The 15,824-nt window shown below is 42.8% G+C and overlaps 2 protein-coding genes and 1 long non-coding RNA gene across 3 annotated transcripts; 1 reads left to right on the forward strand and 2 right to left on the reverse strand.

The window, feature by feature from the left end:
- The first annotated feature begins 817 nt into the window (after nt 1–817).
- Nucleotides 818–8,861, forward strand: tlr2 (toll-like receptor 2). The gene is made up of 12 exons (XM_070854336.1): nt 818–862; nt 2,197–2,465; nt 3,331–3,487; nt 3,578–3,727; nt 4,266–4,472; nt 4,902–5,024; nt 5,432–5,582; nt 5,932–6,096; nt 6,324–6,503; nt 6,577–6,717; nt 6,798–7,327; nt 7,920–8,861. Exons 2-12 carry the CDS (start codon nt 2,198–2,200, stop codon nt 8,329–8,331), a joined length of 2,484 nt encoding a protein of 827 aa, XP_070710437.1. The 5' UTR covers nt 818–862; nt 2,197; the 3' UTR covers nt 8,332–8,861.
- A 295-nt stretch (nt 8,862–9,156) lies between these two features.
- LOC139222572 (uncharacterized) lies at nt 9,157–15,753 on the reverse strand. The gene is made up of 3 exons (XR_011585932.1): nt 15,691–15,753; nt 15,558–15,658; nt 9,157–9,522 (listed from the first exon to the last, which is right to left on the reverse strand). It is a non-coding gene; the product is annotated as an uncharacterized lncRNA (long non-coding RNA).
- Nucleotides 10,006–13,888, reverse strand: LOC139223141 (serine protease FAM111A-like). The gene is made up of 4 exons (XM_070855107.1): nt 13,850–13,888; nt 12,866–12,964; nt 12,327–12,401; nt 10,006–11,896 (listed from the first exon to the last, which is right to left on the reverse strand). Exons 1-4 carry the CDS (start codon nt 13,886–13,888, stop codon nt 10,157–10,159), a joined length of 1,953 nt encoding a protein of 650 aa, XP_070711208.1. The 3' UTR covers nt 10,006–10,156.
- Nucleotides 15,754–15,824: the final 71 nt, after the last annotated feature.

The raw sequence follows: 15,824 nt of genomic DNA on the forward strand, positions 1-15,824 counted from the left end.
ACAGTTAGTTTGTTTGTTTTATTGTGAAACTTTGGTGTTTTAAGGAGTTGGTTGATATCAGAATCTACTCTTTAAAACACCAAAGTCACATTAACTACACCAGCAGCTCCTGTGTCCTGTTCTCTAAAATCCCTGTTTTAGTGAATGTAGTCTGGTGTGTGTGCTGTTTGTGGTTAAACCAAAAGGATCTTCCAGGTCTCTCTCTGTAGGGATCCTTTCCATGATGCTGTCACACACTTATATAACGATGTTCTTTGACTGGAACAAAGAATTACATTACAGCCACTGTAGCTTGTAGGCGATCTACTGGACTGTTTCTAGTAACACCTGGTGTATTATTTGCAGAAGATTTGTTTCTGTCTTGTCTTTTTCTCTTCCTCCCAAAGCACAATTTAAAATATGTTTGCAATCTTCATTTGCCTGACGAGTGCTTCTGGTGGGAGCAAAGGGGAAGTGCCGGAGCCAGACAGGCACATGGTCTCCGTCCTGCACATAACAGCTATTACAGTGTTTAATGTAACCGAAACCACATTCAGGATGACACAGCACCTCATGTCTAGTTATACTCAGGACAGGTTTTTGCATTAAAGTAATTTATATTTGCTCAACTGCACAACTTATTACAACCTTTTCTTCAAAAAACACTTCATCCCTTAGTTTACAGTTTGTAGGCACACACTCACACTGGTTTCCTCCCAAATGTAAATTTTCATGCTCACTACCTCTTTTCACACTTGGCTGGAGCTTTCACCCTCAGAGTTTTTACTTCCTCTCCACACAATCATAAAGACACTTATCATCTCATCCTCTTGTCATACGGAGTTTCCCCTTAATATCAGGAATCGGCTCGGCAACAAATCAGGTGAGGCAACACAGATAATAGACAAATAACAGGATTTGAGTTAATTTTAGAAATGCAGTCGTGCCTGAAGTGTGACCGTTATCAGATATCATTTTTCCTTTTTATGACGGCAGCTACGATGCATAGAAAAACAGATAGATAACAGAATAAGGGAAGCTATTACTATTACATAGGGTTATAACAGGGAATTAAAGCAGCTTGGCTTCCCAAAATAAGAATCAGTTAATGTTGCATGACGGAGTTTCCAGCAAAAGGTGAATACGTTTAATCAAATTTACTTAAAGCAGCAGTCAGTTAATGATTCTTGCAGGTTGCTTACTGCTGAAACTGTTTGTTTTTAATTCAATTTCTGTTGTATTTTCTGTCTGTGTCACGACTTAAATTACATCAATATAAATATTTTTTATTGATGGTTGCATGGAATAATTCAGCATTTCATATGTACAGATGACTATAACTTATAATAGTAATTATGTCCTTGTTAAGGTTTGGGAAAATATAAGTTAGCATATCTTGATATTGTCAAAATAAGTGAAATATCTTCTATCTGTCCTCCTGCATGCAACAATATATTGAAGCGTTTGGGAGGTTTTAATCATGAGAAGGTGTGACGCCACCATGACACGTCAACTCTGGAGGCCTTGTAGTCGTCACTTTTACAACATTTGTAAATGTGTAACTGCAGTCAGCAAAGAATCAGGTAACTTAAGAGGATCTAAACCTCATCCGACACCTTTTTCATCCACTGGAGCATCAAATGTGGGCCAGAGTTTATTATCTAGACCAGACCTCACTAAAGGACCAGTCCACCAACGTTTATAAGAAAGTCCCTCCAAATGTTTTTGAGTTGAGTTCGACTTCCTCCCTGCGTCTTCATTTACACTGCTGCCCATAACGTTGGAATAATTGTTCAATACCTCCAATGTTGTTAAAGCCTGAATCCACAGTTTGCAAAGGTTCATTGTGGTTTAAGTTTCACTGTGATGTGTTTGGTAGAGTTTGATCAATAAAGTTGAGAAGATATAAACTTTATTTATCAAGAATAAATCACATTGTCACAATCATTTCATGAGAAGAGGTGAAACACATTTTAGTCCAGCTTTAAGGGCAGCAGTGTATTTACTCACTTTGATAGAGTTGTGTTGTGGGAAAGTTGCCATAAAATTTAGAAGACTTCCTCTTTTATCCACTTCCTCCCTGGGTGTCTTCACTTCCTGTGTCTCTCTGTGGTTCAGACTCCGTCTCTGTCTTTCTCCTTCATTTACTCTCATGAAGAAAGATTCGTACCCTTGATAACCCTTTCCCCCCCCTCCCTGTGTCTTTCCCCCCTGCAGTATGGGACATCTGACCAACCTCGACCTCCCCGTCCTCTTCATCCTCTTTTCCCTGTGCTGGGGTCAGAGCTCAAACCCAGACAGCGAGAGGCCATCCTGCCATCGCTGTGACCAACGGCTCACCTGTAACTGCTCCAATGGCAAATTTAACCGAGTTCCCATAGTAACAGATCGCGCCCTGACTCTTGATCTGTCCTTCAATAACATCTCCGTGGTAACCGAAGATGATCTGACAGGCCACATGCAACTGAGGGCTCTGAGTCTCCAAGGTAATGCTGATGTGACTTCACTGGGTTTGATCATATACTGCATGTGCACAGTGCTACTTCTTCTTCTTCTTCTTCTTCTTCTTCTTCTTCTTCTTCAAGGAGTCACAACTGCAAAACGGGAGGTAGTTCAGACATTAATATTCAGTTTCTCTCTTCAGTCCCTCTGAAAACCTGAAACACATCTACTAATGTGTTGACAGAGAGTCTTCAACACCTAACAAAGTCAGAAAGCTCTCGTGATATTATGGCAATGGCAGATGGAATATGTTATTGAACAATGCCATAAAAATACCATTAGATATAGAAACACAGTATGATGAACATATACTATAAATACGACTAATATAATGAGTAAGGGATATTGATAACTATACGTAATTAACCAGTTAAGTTGTCAATTCATTTTGAAATGTATGTAAAATTGACAAAACAATCCTAAACTTCCATTTAGAAGCCGTTCTGGAGCTTTTTCATTATATTGCCTGATCTTCATTAACAGATTGAGTTTGTCCAGTTGTCTTGGAGTTATAGGTATGATATGTTGCTGTGCCTAAAAAGTCAAGAACTTTGAACTTAAATTTTTTTTTTTTGGCTCTGAAAAAGTTGTTGTGGAGAACTGAGTAATTAAATTACTAAGTAATTAAAAGCACAGAACCAAATCTGGATCTTGTTGTAGGTGCATCACCACCTGATGACCTCAGAGATGGACTAACAGCAGTGATAATGCAAAACCAACAATAAAGACAACAATGAAAATAATGATTAATAATAATCAGTGGTCCGAGGGTTGACCCCTGTGGAACCCCTGATAATTTTTTTGTTGAAATGCAGAATGTTTTTATAAGTAGATATCACTGTCCTCCAGGTAACAGACTAGCTGTAATCCATCCATCAGCGTTTGACTCTCTGTGGAGCCTGGAGGAGCTGGATCTGTCCGACAATCTGCTGACTGCCCTCAGTCACAAATGGTTCAGCAAACTAGGAGCTCTGCAGAACCTCAACCTGCTCAACAACCCGTACAGGTAACGCACTTGGATTATTGTACAAGGACAAGCAGAACCCTCTGCATCGCATGTGATGTTCACGTATCCACATACTCTCGTCTCCTCCAGCTGCCTGGGTTCTCCTCCACTGTTTCAGAGCCTGGTCAGGCTGAGGAGGCTACAGTTTGGAGGTCCTGCTCTGGAGGAGATAAAAAGAGGAGATCTGGCTGGAGTCATGCAGCTGGAGGAGCTCACCGTGCACGCCAACAACCTGACAAGGTTCAAGACAGATGTGTGATGTTTTAGAGTGTGTGTCATTGCAGAACATGAAAGAACATTTGTCGACAATTGCGACACCTAGTGGTAGTAAATCAAACATCGCTGTGGCCGACACGTCAATGCAGCCTAGTCTCACACCAAAGCCTGCCTTACCACCACCGGTCCACTAGAGGATGTCTTTTTCTATACATTTAAAGTACAGGTCGGTATGACAGTCCCAGCAGGGGGCAGGACTGACCACAGCAAAACTCTAATGCAGGGTTGGTTTTTAAAGACAGAGTTTAGAATATAAGCAAGTCATCTTCATTCTGGAGATATACATCGTGTCACAATATACATACAACATGTAGTTGCATTTAAAAAATAAAAAAAGCTCTCTAAAACAGCTGAGAGCGGTGGACTAAACTACATTTGGGAATATTTCAGACAGCAGGTAAGTGGAATTTAGTGAAGATATTGAGTGAAACATTACAACGTGATTGTATTGTATTATTAAAGGTCTCCTTAAACCTGAGCTCCTGTCCTTCTCTCTCTGCAGGTACGAGTCCGGCGCTCTGGCAGACGTCTGGCCATTGGGTCGTGTCACTTTAAGCCTCCACAGGCCATTTTTAAAAGACATAACCTTAGCCTCGGCTGTGCTCGGTGACGTGACATACCCTGAGACGCCGATCGTTGTAGAGGACCTCCATGTGACGGGGAGACGGACTATTCAGCCCTTCACAGCAACAGCCAAGAGGAGAGTCAGGTCTGGATATAACTTCCTTTTCTTTACACGATCGTGTACTTTTAGTGCCATAAACATTTAAAACAAACATCCCAGCTGTAATACTGACTGTTACACAGTGGAACAATATATTTAACACTTACACAACCAACTCTCTCATCACACAGTCCGGTTGGTAATCTTTTCAATCCCTATCATCCAAGAACACTGCAATTTGTTCCTGACTACACACTCACCTTTTAATTACCAGCACTTCTAGTTCTGCAGTCCACGTTGTACGCAAAGCTACTTTCTCTGCTTCAGTGACTAAACTGAAGACTGGACTTAAGAATGAAAGGCATTGCTGGATGTATTTTTACCCAAGGCTGTAAAAGTGTGGGAAAATGTAAGATGCCACATGGTAGAAAAGTCGGTCAACCGGGGGGATTCCTCTGTGACGCCGCTCTTCAGGTACTTGACCTTCCGCAACCTTTCGGTGTCTGATGAGGCCATTGTTGACTTCCTGGTGGTGATGGACGGAGTGCCGCTCATTTCTTTGTCCTTCGACGGCATCACGTTGACAGGAGAAGGCAGGTAGGAAACTAACACACCAGCTCGATCCATGAAACCCCTGAAACATTCTTGCAAGTTTTGCAGACTTTTAAGACCCTTTTAGCAGCTTTATCCCACAAAATGTGCTGAGTGACTTTGTGACTTTCTTGGCAGACCTTGTTATCTATTAATCTATTTATTTATGACACTTCGGCTACACAGTATATAAAACCGTTTTTGAATTGATCATAGATTCATATTGATGTGTCAATAGCAGCATCTTGCTTTTATTAAAAAAAAACAAAAAAAACTTTTGATTGAAAATAGTTGATCAGTTATTGGTATATTTGAAAATGATCGACGAGAGCTGTCTTTGTAAGCCTATAATCAACAGAACCGCTGTTGCTGCATGAATAGTTTGTTGTTTCTCGGTCGGTTTTGGTTGTTAGGTGGGAGCCAGCCAACTGGACTGATCACAAAAGCATCGACAACTTATTCATACAAAACGCTGTGGTGCTGGATGTCTTTAAGTTCACCTCCTTGCTGCAGTTGGGGTTTCTGCTGCAGTACCCCCGGAAGGTGTCCGTCATAAACTCCCAGGTAAAGAAAAGGGTGGTATGTGGCACGTGCGTGTAACATGTGATAACCACTACATCTGCCGACTGCATGTCAAATGTCGTGTCAGATTTCTGGCATCAAATTTAGGGAGATTAAAGTTCAGAATTCAGCAAAATAAGTCAAACATTTAGGCCAAAGAACGCTCTGCAATCTCAAATTATTTTTTTCCCAAAGTCTTGACTTCAGAGTGAAAGTCTGAGTTAAATCTCAGAACTCAATATTTATTTGGAAAGTTAAAGACAAAAGACAAACAAGATTGATTCACAGAAGCATGCTACATTATTTCCCAACTCTCTGAGCTTTATTAGTGAAAGGTGACTTTTGCTCTCAGGCGTACGTCATGCCGTGTCGCACATCCGGCCTGCTGGCGAGCCTGCAGTACCTGGACCTGTCCGACAACCTGCTCACTGACCTGACTCTGGGGGAGACGCTGTGCGACGGAAAAGGCACTCTGAAGGACTTGCGAGTTTTAAACATCAGCGGAAACGCTCTGAAGGTGCCTTCATGAAAGTTGGAACTGGAGCTTTCATGGTTTTTCCATTAATTCATATGAGTTACAGGATTTTTCAGGGAGCAGGAACCCAAGTGATCACATTGTTAGCACACTTAAATTTCCTGGGTAAACCCATCACCACATGTAAAATCAGTGTACTGTCCCTTTAGGTATGAATCCAAGCATACATTTTGACGATGAAATGACCAGTTTGTGTCTCTGCTGTCCAGTCTTTGTCCACATTGAGCCACCTGGTCCTGAAGCTTTCCAAACTGACCCACCTTGACGTCAGCAGGAGTGGATATAGCTCCATGCCCCAAAGCTGCTCCTGGCCGTCAACCCTGCAATACTTTAACATCTCCAGGGCTAAACTTACAACCATCACCCCGTGTCTACCCACAACTCTGGAGGTACTGAGTGTGCACACTGTAGCAGTACTCTTCACTGGCCTGACACGTGATAAACCACTATTCCCTTTTGCAGGTGTTGGATCTGAGCCACAATGATCTCAACAGCTTCTCCCTGGTCCTGCCTGCCCTGAGAGAGCTCCACCTCTCTGGGAACAAGCTTCTGAGGCTGCCTCCTGGATGGTTGTTTCCCAGCCTGCAAACACTGAGAATACAGGTAAGGACCAATTACAATTCCTATTTCCTCCTCCAGTCCTCTTTGGGTTCCCCATGGTGACCCCTCCTTTTCTTCCACAGTCAAACACCTTGAACATGTTCGCCCCTTCTGACCTCAAGTTATACAAACGACTTCAGAGCCTCCAGGCGGGTCAGAACAAATTTGTCTGCTCCTGTGACTTCGTTGCTTTCCTCCAGTCGGGCATTAAAGGAGGCGGAGAAGTGCGTTTAACAGATGGAGACGTGAATCTAACAGATGGAGAGGACAGCTACACCTGCGACTCTCCCTTCTACCACAATGGGAAACCAGTGGGGACAGTCCGCCTCTCCGTTGTCGAGTGCCACCGGGTTTTATTTGTGTCGGTGAGCTGTGGGGTCGTGTTGCTTGTTGCGGTCCTGGTGTGCGTCCTGCTGTGGCGCCTCCATGTGTTCTGGTACCTGAAGATGACATGGGCATGGCTGAAGGCCAAGCGTAGCTCCCGCCGACGGCGGCGAAACAGAGATAATGGGGATTCAGAGGGATTGCTATCCTTTGACGCCTTCGTGTCCTACAGTGAGAGAGATGCTAGCTGGGTGGAAAACTACCTGGTACCTGAGCTGGAGGAGCCAAGGTAACATCCAAATTTTCTACTAACATTAGTACAATTTTAGTGCAGTTGGTCGATTTCAGTGAGATTTGGTAGAAAACTGGGTCACAGGCCAAGGAACAAGAGATTTGTGCCAACATGTGGCACTGCGATTATTTTCATATGTTTCTGTGTCATGAATCATACCTTCTGAACGAGGTATATCAGGTCAAATCCTCAAAAAAAAAAGAAATAAAGTCTGGTACAAGGTTATCAGGATACCCCACACCACTTTTCTAGTATAAGGATTTTTGGAAATTCCAAATGTTTGGCAGGACTTTTTTGTGCCATGTCTTCAACAAATGTCAGCCAGTCGTTCTTATTAGTTATTCACTCTTCTTTTGATATTTTTCATCATCATTTTCTTTATAACTTGAAAAACGTGGCATCACTTCACTGCACTTCAGCAAAATGGTGAATTGGTGACAAGTGAGAATAGTTGAGTATTTTGTGAAATCGCATTCAGCTCAGTTGTACTACTTGGAGAAAAATGACTAAATTAGAAGAATGCTAGGCCATAAATAAAGTTTAAACCTGTGAGGAAACATAACCTGCTCTCTGGTTTGTTCTCCCACAGGGAGAATGATGAAGACTCTGTGAATCCTAGAAGAAACCGGTCTCTGACCCTGTGCCTCCACAAGCGGGACTTCCTTCCCGGACATTGGATTGTGGACAATATCATGAGCGCCATGGAGCGCAGCCGACGCACCGTCTTTGTCCTCTCTGAAAATTTTGTGCAGTCTGACTGGTGCCGCTACGAGCTGGACTTCTCCCACTTCTGGCTTTTCGACGGGAATTCTGGCAGAGATGCGGCGATCTTGATCCTGCTGGAACCGCTGTCCAAGGACGACATTCCCAAACGTTTCTGCAAACTGCGCAAGCTCATGAGCTCCACAACCTACCTGGAGTGGCCTCAGGAAGAGGAGAAGAGCGCTGAGTTCTGGAGGAGCCTCCGCAACGCTTTGAGAGGAGATGAGGAGGATGACTGAGAGGGGAACGACAAAAGGTGATCAAAGGTCAAGAGTAACAGCAGAATTAGAAGAGAAGGAATGGATAAAGATGAGTACGAGGAAGGAGGTAACAAGAGGAAATGAATGAGTTGGAGGACTTCCTCATAAAAGGAGGAGTTGAAGAAGACCGAGGCCAATGAGTAAAAGCTGTACAGATGAGCAGAATATTGTGACTTCACTACTGCGGCTTTGGAAATGATCAGTTCATTGTTTTTGTCAAAATGAATCTGAAGAAGCTGTAAAGGTCTCAGTGTGCTGCGTCTGAACCCCCCCACCCCTCGACACCTTCCTCACACTGCAGTTAGGAGAGGGGTACTTTCTGAAACCATCAACATGACACTTCAGGCAGTGCTGCTTTAGAAATAGAGACTAGTTTATCATCTCCAATTTGTTCATCATAAGTATATATTTGCGTCTTGATGATGCGCATTCATCAGATTATTCTGGTTTCTTCCAACCTTTCAAGGCTTTGATCGACTCAAACAATGTGTTTGAATGATGAATAAACAGCTTTGTATAACGTGCATTCGACTCTTTATTAAAAATCCTAAAAAAGAAAACAGTTATTTGTATTTAAATGAATGCATTTATATACACTACTCACAAAAACTTAGGGATATTCAGCTTTCAGGTGAAATTTCAGGATGAACCACCACCAATACATTTCCTGCTTCAGTTAGAATTGGTATTTAAACAGTCCTCCTCATCCTGCTGTTCACATTCTGACATCATGAGACCAAGACGACACCTAACAGTTGATCAGCAGCACCTCAACACTGGAGGCTTCAAACAGGAAGTCCTCAGACGGAGGTGTTCACTGAGCTTAGAGGGTCACAGAGTGTCATCAGGAGGTTGGAACAGTGATACAGAGACTGGAAGAGTCACAGAAAGGAGAGGAGTGGACGTCCTTTGACCACGTCCCAATTTTACGTTTACCCTCGTTTACCCTCCACTGTTGGTAGATTTTCTTTCAATAAATTGTTTAAGATGAAGAAACTACCAGTGCATGCTGATACTTAAATGTCCTACTTTCATGATATAATATCACTGTAGCATTCACTTTTTACATTTTCCATAAATTTCACCTGAAAGTCGAATATCCCTAACTTTTTGTGAACCCTGTATGTTACCTTAAACCAGGGGGCACCAAAGCCCAAAGCAACATGACACCTGCACTTCAGCGGCTCATCAATCAGTTACACACTTTGTAATAATTATATCAATAACAGATGTTTTCTTACATCGATAATAAGGAATATCACTTGATTCTGGCAACAGTAAACAGACTCAGCACTTACGAAGAGTGACATGTTTCCTGACATGACAAACCAAAATCAGTTCTTAACATTCGTTCGTGACATAAAAGAAGAGTTCAAAAATAAGGATAGGTAAAATTTGAGAGAACAAAACAGAACAAAACAGAATAGAGACTGAAAGTCTAAAATATTAATAAAATAAAATCCACCTCTACCTCCCCGTTCCCCAACAAAACTTAACTACACTAAGACATTACAATTCTCTCCTCATCATCTATTTTATGTCGCTCTTTAACTGTTTTTTCAAATGAAACATTAAATGTAGAAAATGAAATTCACTGGAAAATCACTCAAACTTAACTTAACTAACTTAACAAACTTAACCTGTAATGACGAACAAAGCTCAGTTTGGCGAGTCGGAGGCTCAGTTTCAGTGAATTTTTAAAATCACTTTGGTCATGCAGCCACTGGGAGTATGATGATTTTAGAGAACAACAACTAGTGCAGCCAGATGTGTTTGGACACTTGTCTGAGGAGCTTCTGGATACTTAGTCAGTGTTCATTAACTCAACAGTGTCAGTTACATTTTTGAACACCTTTTTTAGGTCTGAGTTTCCATTTATTTCCTCCTCAACTCTCTTCAACAACTCATCTTCTCCCCACTCCTTCAGCTTAGTCACAAAGTTTTCAAATATATGAAGCAAAGGAATGGCGAACTCTATCACACTCTCGCCAGGCTTTGAAGACCCAAAGAAAAAGCCACCAGTGTGCAAACCAAAAACTTGGCCACGAGCATCAAACACCGGGGAGCCAGAGGAGCCGTGATACATGAACGTGTTGTAGGTCATGATAACATCTGCACAGGGATCATTTTTGATGCTGTGATTGATTGCGCAGAGAGTGAACAGGTGATCCTTGAAGTCACCTAAATTACTGGTGACAGCTTGCTCTCTCTTCTCTTTCTCAATTATACATATAGGATCCATTTTTTTCAAGTTTCCTCCTGGGTGACCAATAATACAGCCTTCACCATTCTGAGGTATTGGTCCAAAGTTCTTCAACAGCCCTTGTGGCACCTTAACATCCTCTGCTTCTATGCTGCCTCTATATCCCTGAGGGTTGAGCTCAAATATGGCATAATCCAGGAAATCCTGACTGCACCAGATGTCACGGTGGTGAGCTAGTTGGAAGTAGTAAGACTTTGTTTGTGGCTCAGGATCTTCATAGTTAAAGATAGCAAACACCTTTATGCCTTCCTTCAGCTTTTCTCCTTCAACACAATCTTTGAACAAGTGAGCGTTAGTCAAGATGAAGTTGTCAAACAACACAAAGCCTGAACCAGAAATCCAGACTCCTGAATCCTGAATAACCACTTTGCAAACAGACTCCCCCAGTCCTAGCAGTTTCTTGACTCTGTGAATTTCACTGAATGAATGTTGGATCTTTCCAAAGTTTTCCTTCCTCAGACTCAGTGCTTTCTGATAAGAATCACCGGGGAATCTACTCTCCATCAACTTTTTCAGATCTGGAAACTGCTGACGCAGTCTTTCATAGATCTCCTGAGTGTTGACAGTGCCGCCATTCTTTTCAGCTTCTGCCCTGACACTGACTCCTCTCTGACGTACTACACCTTCACCTACCGCCGACCTTGTGTCATACTGCCGCCGCGGCTGTTTCAGCTGTTTTTTATCATTCTTCTTGCGTGGAAGACATATCTTGAACGATTTTTGATCTAGATTGTCAACTATCTCTGAACATATCATGATGCTGTTTGGATTGCCATTGTCAGTCAGAGTGAAGTTGGTGAGATCATCTCTGAAACGGCCGTCTCTCTTCAGAGCCTCTTCTACAGTCATCCCTCTCCCCTTTTCCCCATAGACACACAGATACTTGAAGTCCTTGACAGCATTGTTTCTAAAAAGCTTCTTCTGTTTGGTGTCTTTTCCTCCTACTGTATCAATGAAGAAGACAGAATATTTCTCCTTCGAATGGATTATTTCGTTCTGTTGGTCTTTGGCCTCTTCAACCTTTTTTGGATTACTTGATATGATCAAAACCTCCTCCTCCACAATACAAGAACAAGGGAAATGTGTTGCAACAATAGTTTTCCCATCCTCTTTACCCAGCTGAATCACAACATTTTCATCTGGACATTTTATCTTTTCATGATAGGTTTTAGTCGATTTTAGTGCCTCCAGCACTGTGCGAGGTCGATCACAGTAACAAGGGTATTCACTAGCATCAGTCTGACTGTATTTCACTATGAAGCAATGTAACTGATGTTCACCCTGCAAGAAATCAGAGAGAGGGAATAAGTTACACGTCCTTCCTGTAATAGCAATGTCGACCTTTTGTGCATGTAGTGCATCACTGTTTACTCACAGTGTATCGTTGTGGACTGTTAGTGTCTCGCTGTGGACTCACAAGGCTTCGCTGTTGACTCAAAGGGCTTCGCAGTGGACTCAAAGGGCTTCGCAGTGGACTCAAAGGGCTTCGCTGTCGACTCAAAGGGCTGCACCGTCGACTGTCAGTGTATCGCTGTGGACTCACAGTGTATCGCTGTGGACTGTTAGTGTCTCGCTGTGGACTCACAAGGCTTCGCTGTTGACTCAAAGGGCTTCGCAGTGGACTCAAAGGGCTTCGCAGTGGACTCAAAGGGCTTCGCTGTCGACTCAAAGGGCTGCACCGTCGACTGTCAGTGTATCGCTGTGGACTCACAGTGTATCGCTGTGGACTCACAGTAGATCCACCATCGTCCTCCTCCTTCACTCTCACTTGTTCACGTGTAACAGTCTGCAGAGTGAGAAAAGGTTGAAATGACTTTAAACATTAACCTGCAGCCTGCGGAGTTGTTAAACTCACACGTCTTGTGCTGATGCCACTGGAATCCACACGTTTAATTTTCTTCTTAACACTGATTCGCTCACACACACTTGTTGGGCCTCACCACATGGTGAAGACCACGTTTCTGTCTGTGGAACTATGGACTCCTCCCCCGAACTCCATTCCCCAGGGTTTCACAGATAGGTGTGAAATCACCCCCAGACCCAGCTCCACAGCCACCATTGGCCACATGATTTTACAACCTCAGGCCGACAAAACCAAGTGACCCCCACTGAACCAGCTCTTTCCCACCTCTCTCCTGAAGAGGAAAGGTGCTCTTTCTGATTGTCTCTCCTGAGGAGGAGAGACCAGTTCTTTTTCCAGCCCTAGACCCGGAGGATCAACTGAGCTAAGCTCAGTGCTCTTTTTCTGACCTCTCTACCAGAGCAGACCACCTCCTTCATGGCAGCGACACAAAGTCCTGTCTGAACCAAGCAGATCAGCGCCAGCAGGCACGACCCAGAGTCTGCCAGCTGATCACCAGAGCAACAGGAGCACACTGGCAAGTTAGCAACGAGCCGCTAACTAACAGGAACAAAGGAGCGACCGGATCCTCCAGCCTGCAACCACACAGCAAAGGACACAGAACCACACCTGTCCTCCAGCAGCACCCTCAAGGACTCTTCTTCTCCCCTTTAAGGACTGGTAACAAACTCTAACTGGGCATAATTAGCATAGCATTACTGCATACATGGTTTACCCCTGTTAATGTATTTGATTTGCTTAAATGTTCATTGAGTTTGGTTATTGTGAAGTGTTGTAGTTACTGTGCAGCCATTAAGTTTAGTTGATGTTAGTTTGTTCACACAGACACAAAGTCTACAGACGAACCATCCTCTCCTCTAACTGGTACCTTCATCTACACACTCACACACACAGTTTACAACAGGCCTAGACTGAGAGACAAAGCTCTACATCTAAGAGTAGACTAAAAACCTTCCTCTTTGACAAGGCATATAGTTTAGGGCTGGATCAGGCCTTAGACCAGCCCCTAGTTATGCTGCTATAGACTCAGACTGCCGGGGGACTCCCATGATGCACTGGGCTCCTCTCTATTCTCTCTCCTCCTCTTCCTCTCCATCATTATGTCTCATGTCAGCCAAATGTCTGCCTCTAACTTGGTATCTTCCCCGGAGCCTTTCTGTGCTTTCTCATCTCGCTGGTTCCTGTGGATCCTGGTCCTGGTCCTCCTGCTGTGGTTCTCTGGTTCATGAATCACTGCTGCGGATCGTCGGCCACTCGTCACATAGTCACTGTTAGCATGTTGGTTGCTGTTTGTGTTGTCTCTCTCTTTCAAACATTAACTTCTCCTCTCAAAATGTCTTATTTCTAAATCAACTTGTGATGAAAGAGCTCACCTGAGGGGCTGCGGCTCCACCTGGCTGTGGACGCTCCATGGGGGTGGAGCTTCTGTGGTCAGGATTGTCCTGATAAAGTAATGCAAACAAACTAATCAGTCAGGCTGTGGCTCATTGTGCATCGAAAAGAAACCAACATTAGAGCACTGGCTGGATTTTACTGAACACCGAGGCGACACAAGAAAAGCTCTGACTACAGAACATCGTTAATGGCTGAGCTGTTACTTACAGGCTGGTTGTCCTTCTTCTTTTTGGGAGGCTTTTTTTTTTACCTAAGGTTACAATAATAAAGTTAATTGATGTTAAAATGACAACAATCAGCTGATTTCAGCCAAAATCTCACACCAGAAATGTAAAAAGAACCGAGTGGCACTCATTACATTACATGAGAGCTGACTCATCTTGCCGCGAAAAGACCAACAGGTTTCGTTTCATAACATATCAAAATGAAACTAAAAATGCCAACAGTGACTGAGACAAATACATACTGACACCATGAACTTCAGTAAGTTCAAATACAATGAATGACATTTAAACATCAACCAGGAGTCATAAAATCTTTTCTCACCATTTCCTCATCGACTACTGAACTGCGTCATCAAAGTTTTACAGTTTAGATCAAAGACCTTTTTCGTCATATAAGCAAGTCTGTCAGGTCACACATGTCAAGTATTAATGTTTGTAGATACAACATCCATATATGGCACTAATATTTACAGAAAAAACAGGACCGTACCTTCTAGAAAACATCCAGATGGTGAGAGCTCGCTCTGCAAAATGGCGCGCTGGGTTTGAAGATACAGGAAGAGGGATGTTCTCTCCAGCTTTTCCTGCTGGGCGTGGTTGTTCCTGTGACTCATGTTCATCATTAACCCTTCAGCCTCATGTTGTTACACCATGTTACAAGTACATCTTCAGACAGACAGAGCATGAGGAAAGGGCGCCAGTCGGGGATGCAAATGATTAGTTATTTATTTTATTTTATTCATTGTTTTAATCGTTTGTTTTTTTTGTGAGAGCCTGCAGCAGCACCCCTCCAGCAGGTGGTGCTAGGCGACCGCCTATATGGCCGGCTCTGGTGTCGCACCTATGACCTTGGGAATGTGCATATAAATCCAGTTTCTGACACACTGGTGAGGTTTTATAAATATTTAATAAATACAAAGTTATAACAGCAGCAGTCTTGAGAACAAAGCAATGTCAAGTTGATTTGGCAAAAGAAAACTTTCCTCCTCCACACAAACCCAAACTCCAGTTACTGAATGGAGGAAGAACAAAGGCAACAGTAAACTCTTCTTCTTACCTCCAGTCTCCATCAATCTGGTGACATACTGACTCCAGCTGCTACAATGAGCTGACTATTTACCATCAAGTGCAGCATAATTCATCGTAGAACAGAACAGACATCCAAAATAAAACTGGAATAAACAGTTAAATGAAATGTAAACAGATTATGTGACACCACTATGTGGACAGAACTGTCTTTCTGTTAGTGATTCCAACAGAACCAGCAGTGAGGAGTGTGCAAATAAACTATCAAACTGTTTAAAAAGGCATTTGTATGATACAGTACAAACTAAAGCGGTGCTTTATCACAATAAAATCAACATGCATGACAGCAACGTCTCCAGAAGTTCAGAACTAGACATATCTTTCTGGTGTCGCACGTTTTGAGTGATCAAATACTGGATCTTGCAATACTGGACACCTGCACTTCAGCGGCTCATCAATCAGTTATACACTTAATAATAATGATTAAATCAATAACAGATGTTTTCTTACGTCAATAATAAGGAATATCACTTGATTCTGGCAACAGTAAACAGACTCAGCACTTACACAGAGTCAGGAAAAGTGACAGCAGTGAGGAGCTACATGTTTCCTGACATGACAAACTAATAATTTCAAGGTGTAACAAGCTTACCATCGTTTTATTTATCACGTACAGACTGAAAGTCTAAAATATTAATAAAAT

Source organism: Pempheris klunzingeri, chromosome 23 (genome assembly GCF_042242105.1).
Source record: "Pempheris klunzingeri isolate RE-2024b chromosome 23, fPemKlu1.hap1, whole genome shotgun sequence".
Taxonomy (NCBI): domain Eukaryota; kingdom Metazoa; phylum Chordata; class Actinopteri; order Acropomatiformes; family Pempheridae; genus Pempheris; species Pempheris klunzingeri.

Excerpts from the sequence above, each read along its gene's own strand:
- tlr2 (XM_070854336.1), top strand. The coding sequence starts at position 2,198 with ATGGGACATCTGACCAACCTCGACCTCCCCGTCCTCTTCATCCTCTTT. Across the intron at positions 4,473-4,901 it reads ACAGCCAAGAGGAGAGTCAG|GTACTTGACCTTCCGCAACC; the intron begins GTCTGGATATAA and ends GCCGCTCTTCAG. Across the intron at positions 5,583-5,931 it reads TGTCCGTCATAAACTCCCAG|GCGTACGTCATGCCGTGTCG; the intron begins GTAAAGAAAAGG and ends TTTTGCTCTCAG.
- LOC139223141 (XM_070855107.1), bottom strand. The coding sequence starts at position 13,888 with ATGGAGCGTCCACAGCCAGGTGGAGCCGCAGCCCCTCAG. Across the intron at positions 12,965-13,849 it reads GTGGAGCCGCAGCCCCTCAG|CTGGCAGACTCTGGGTCGTG; the intron begins GTGAGCTCTTTC and ends TCTGGTGATCAG. Across the intron at positions 11,897-12,326 it reads TGAGTCCACAGCGATACACT|GGTGAACATCAGTTACATTG; the intron begins GTGAGTCCACAG and ends GATTTCTTGCAG.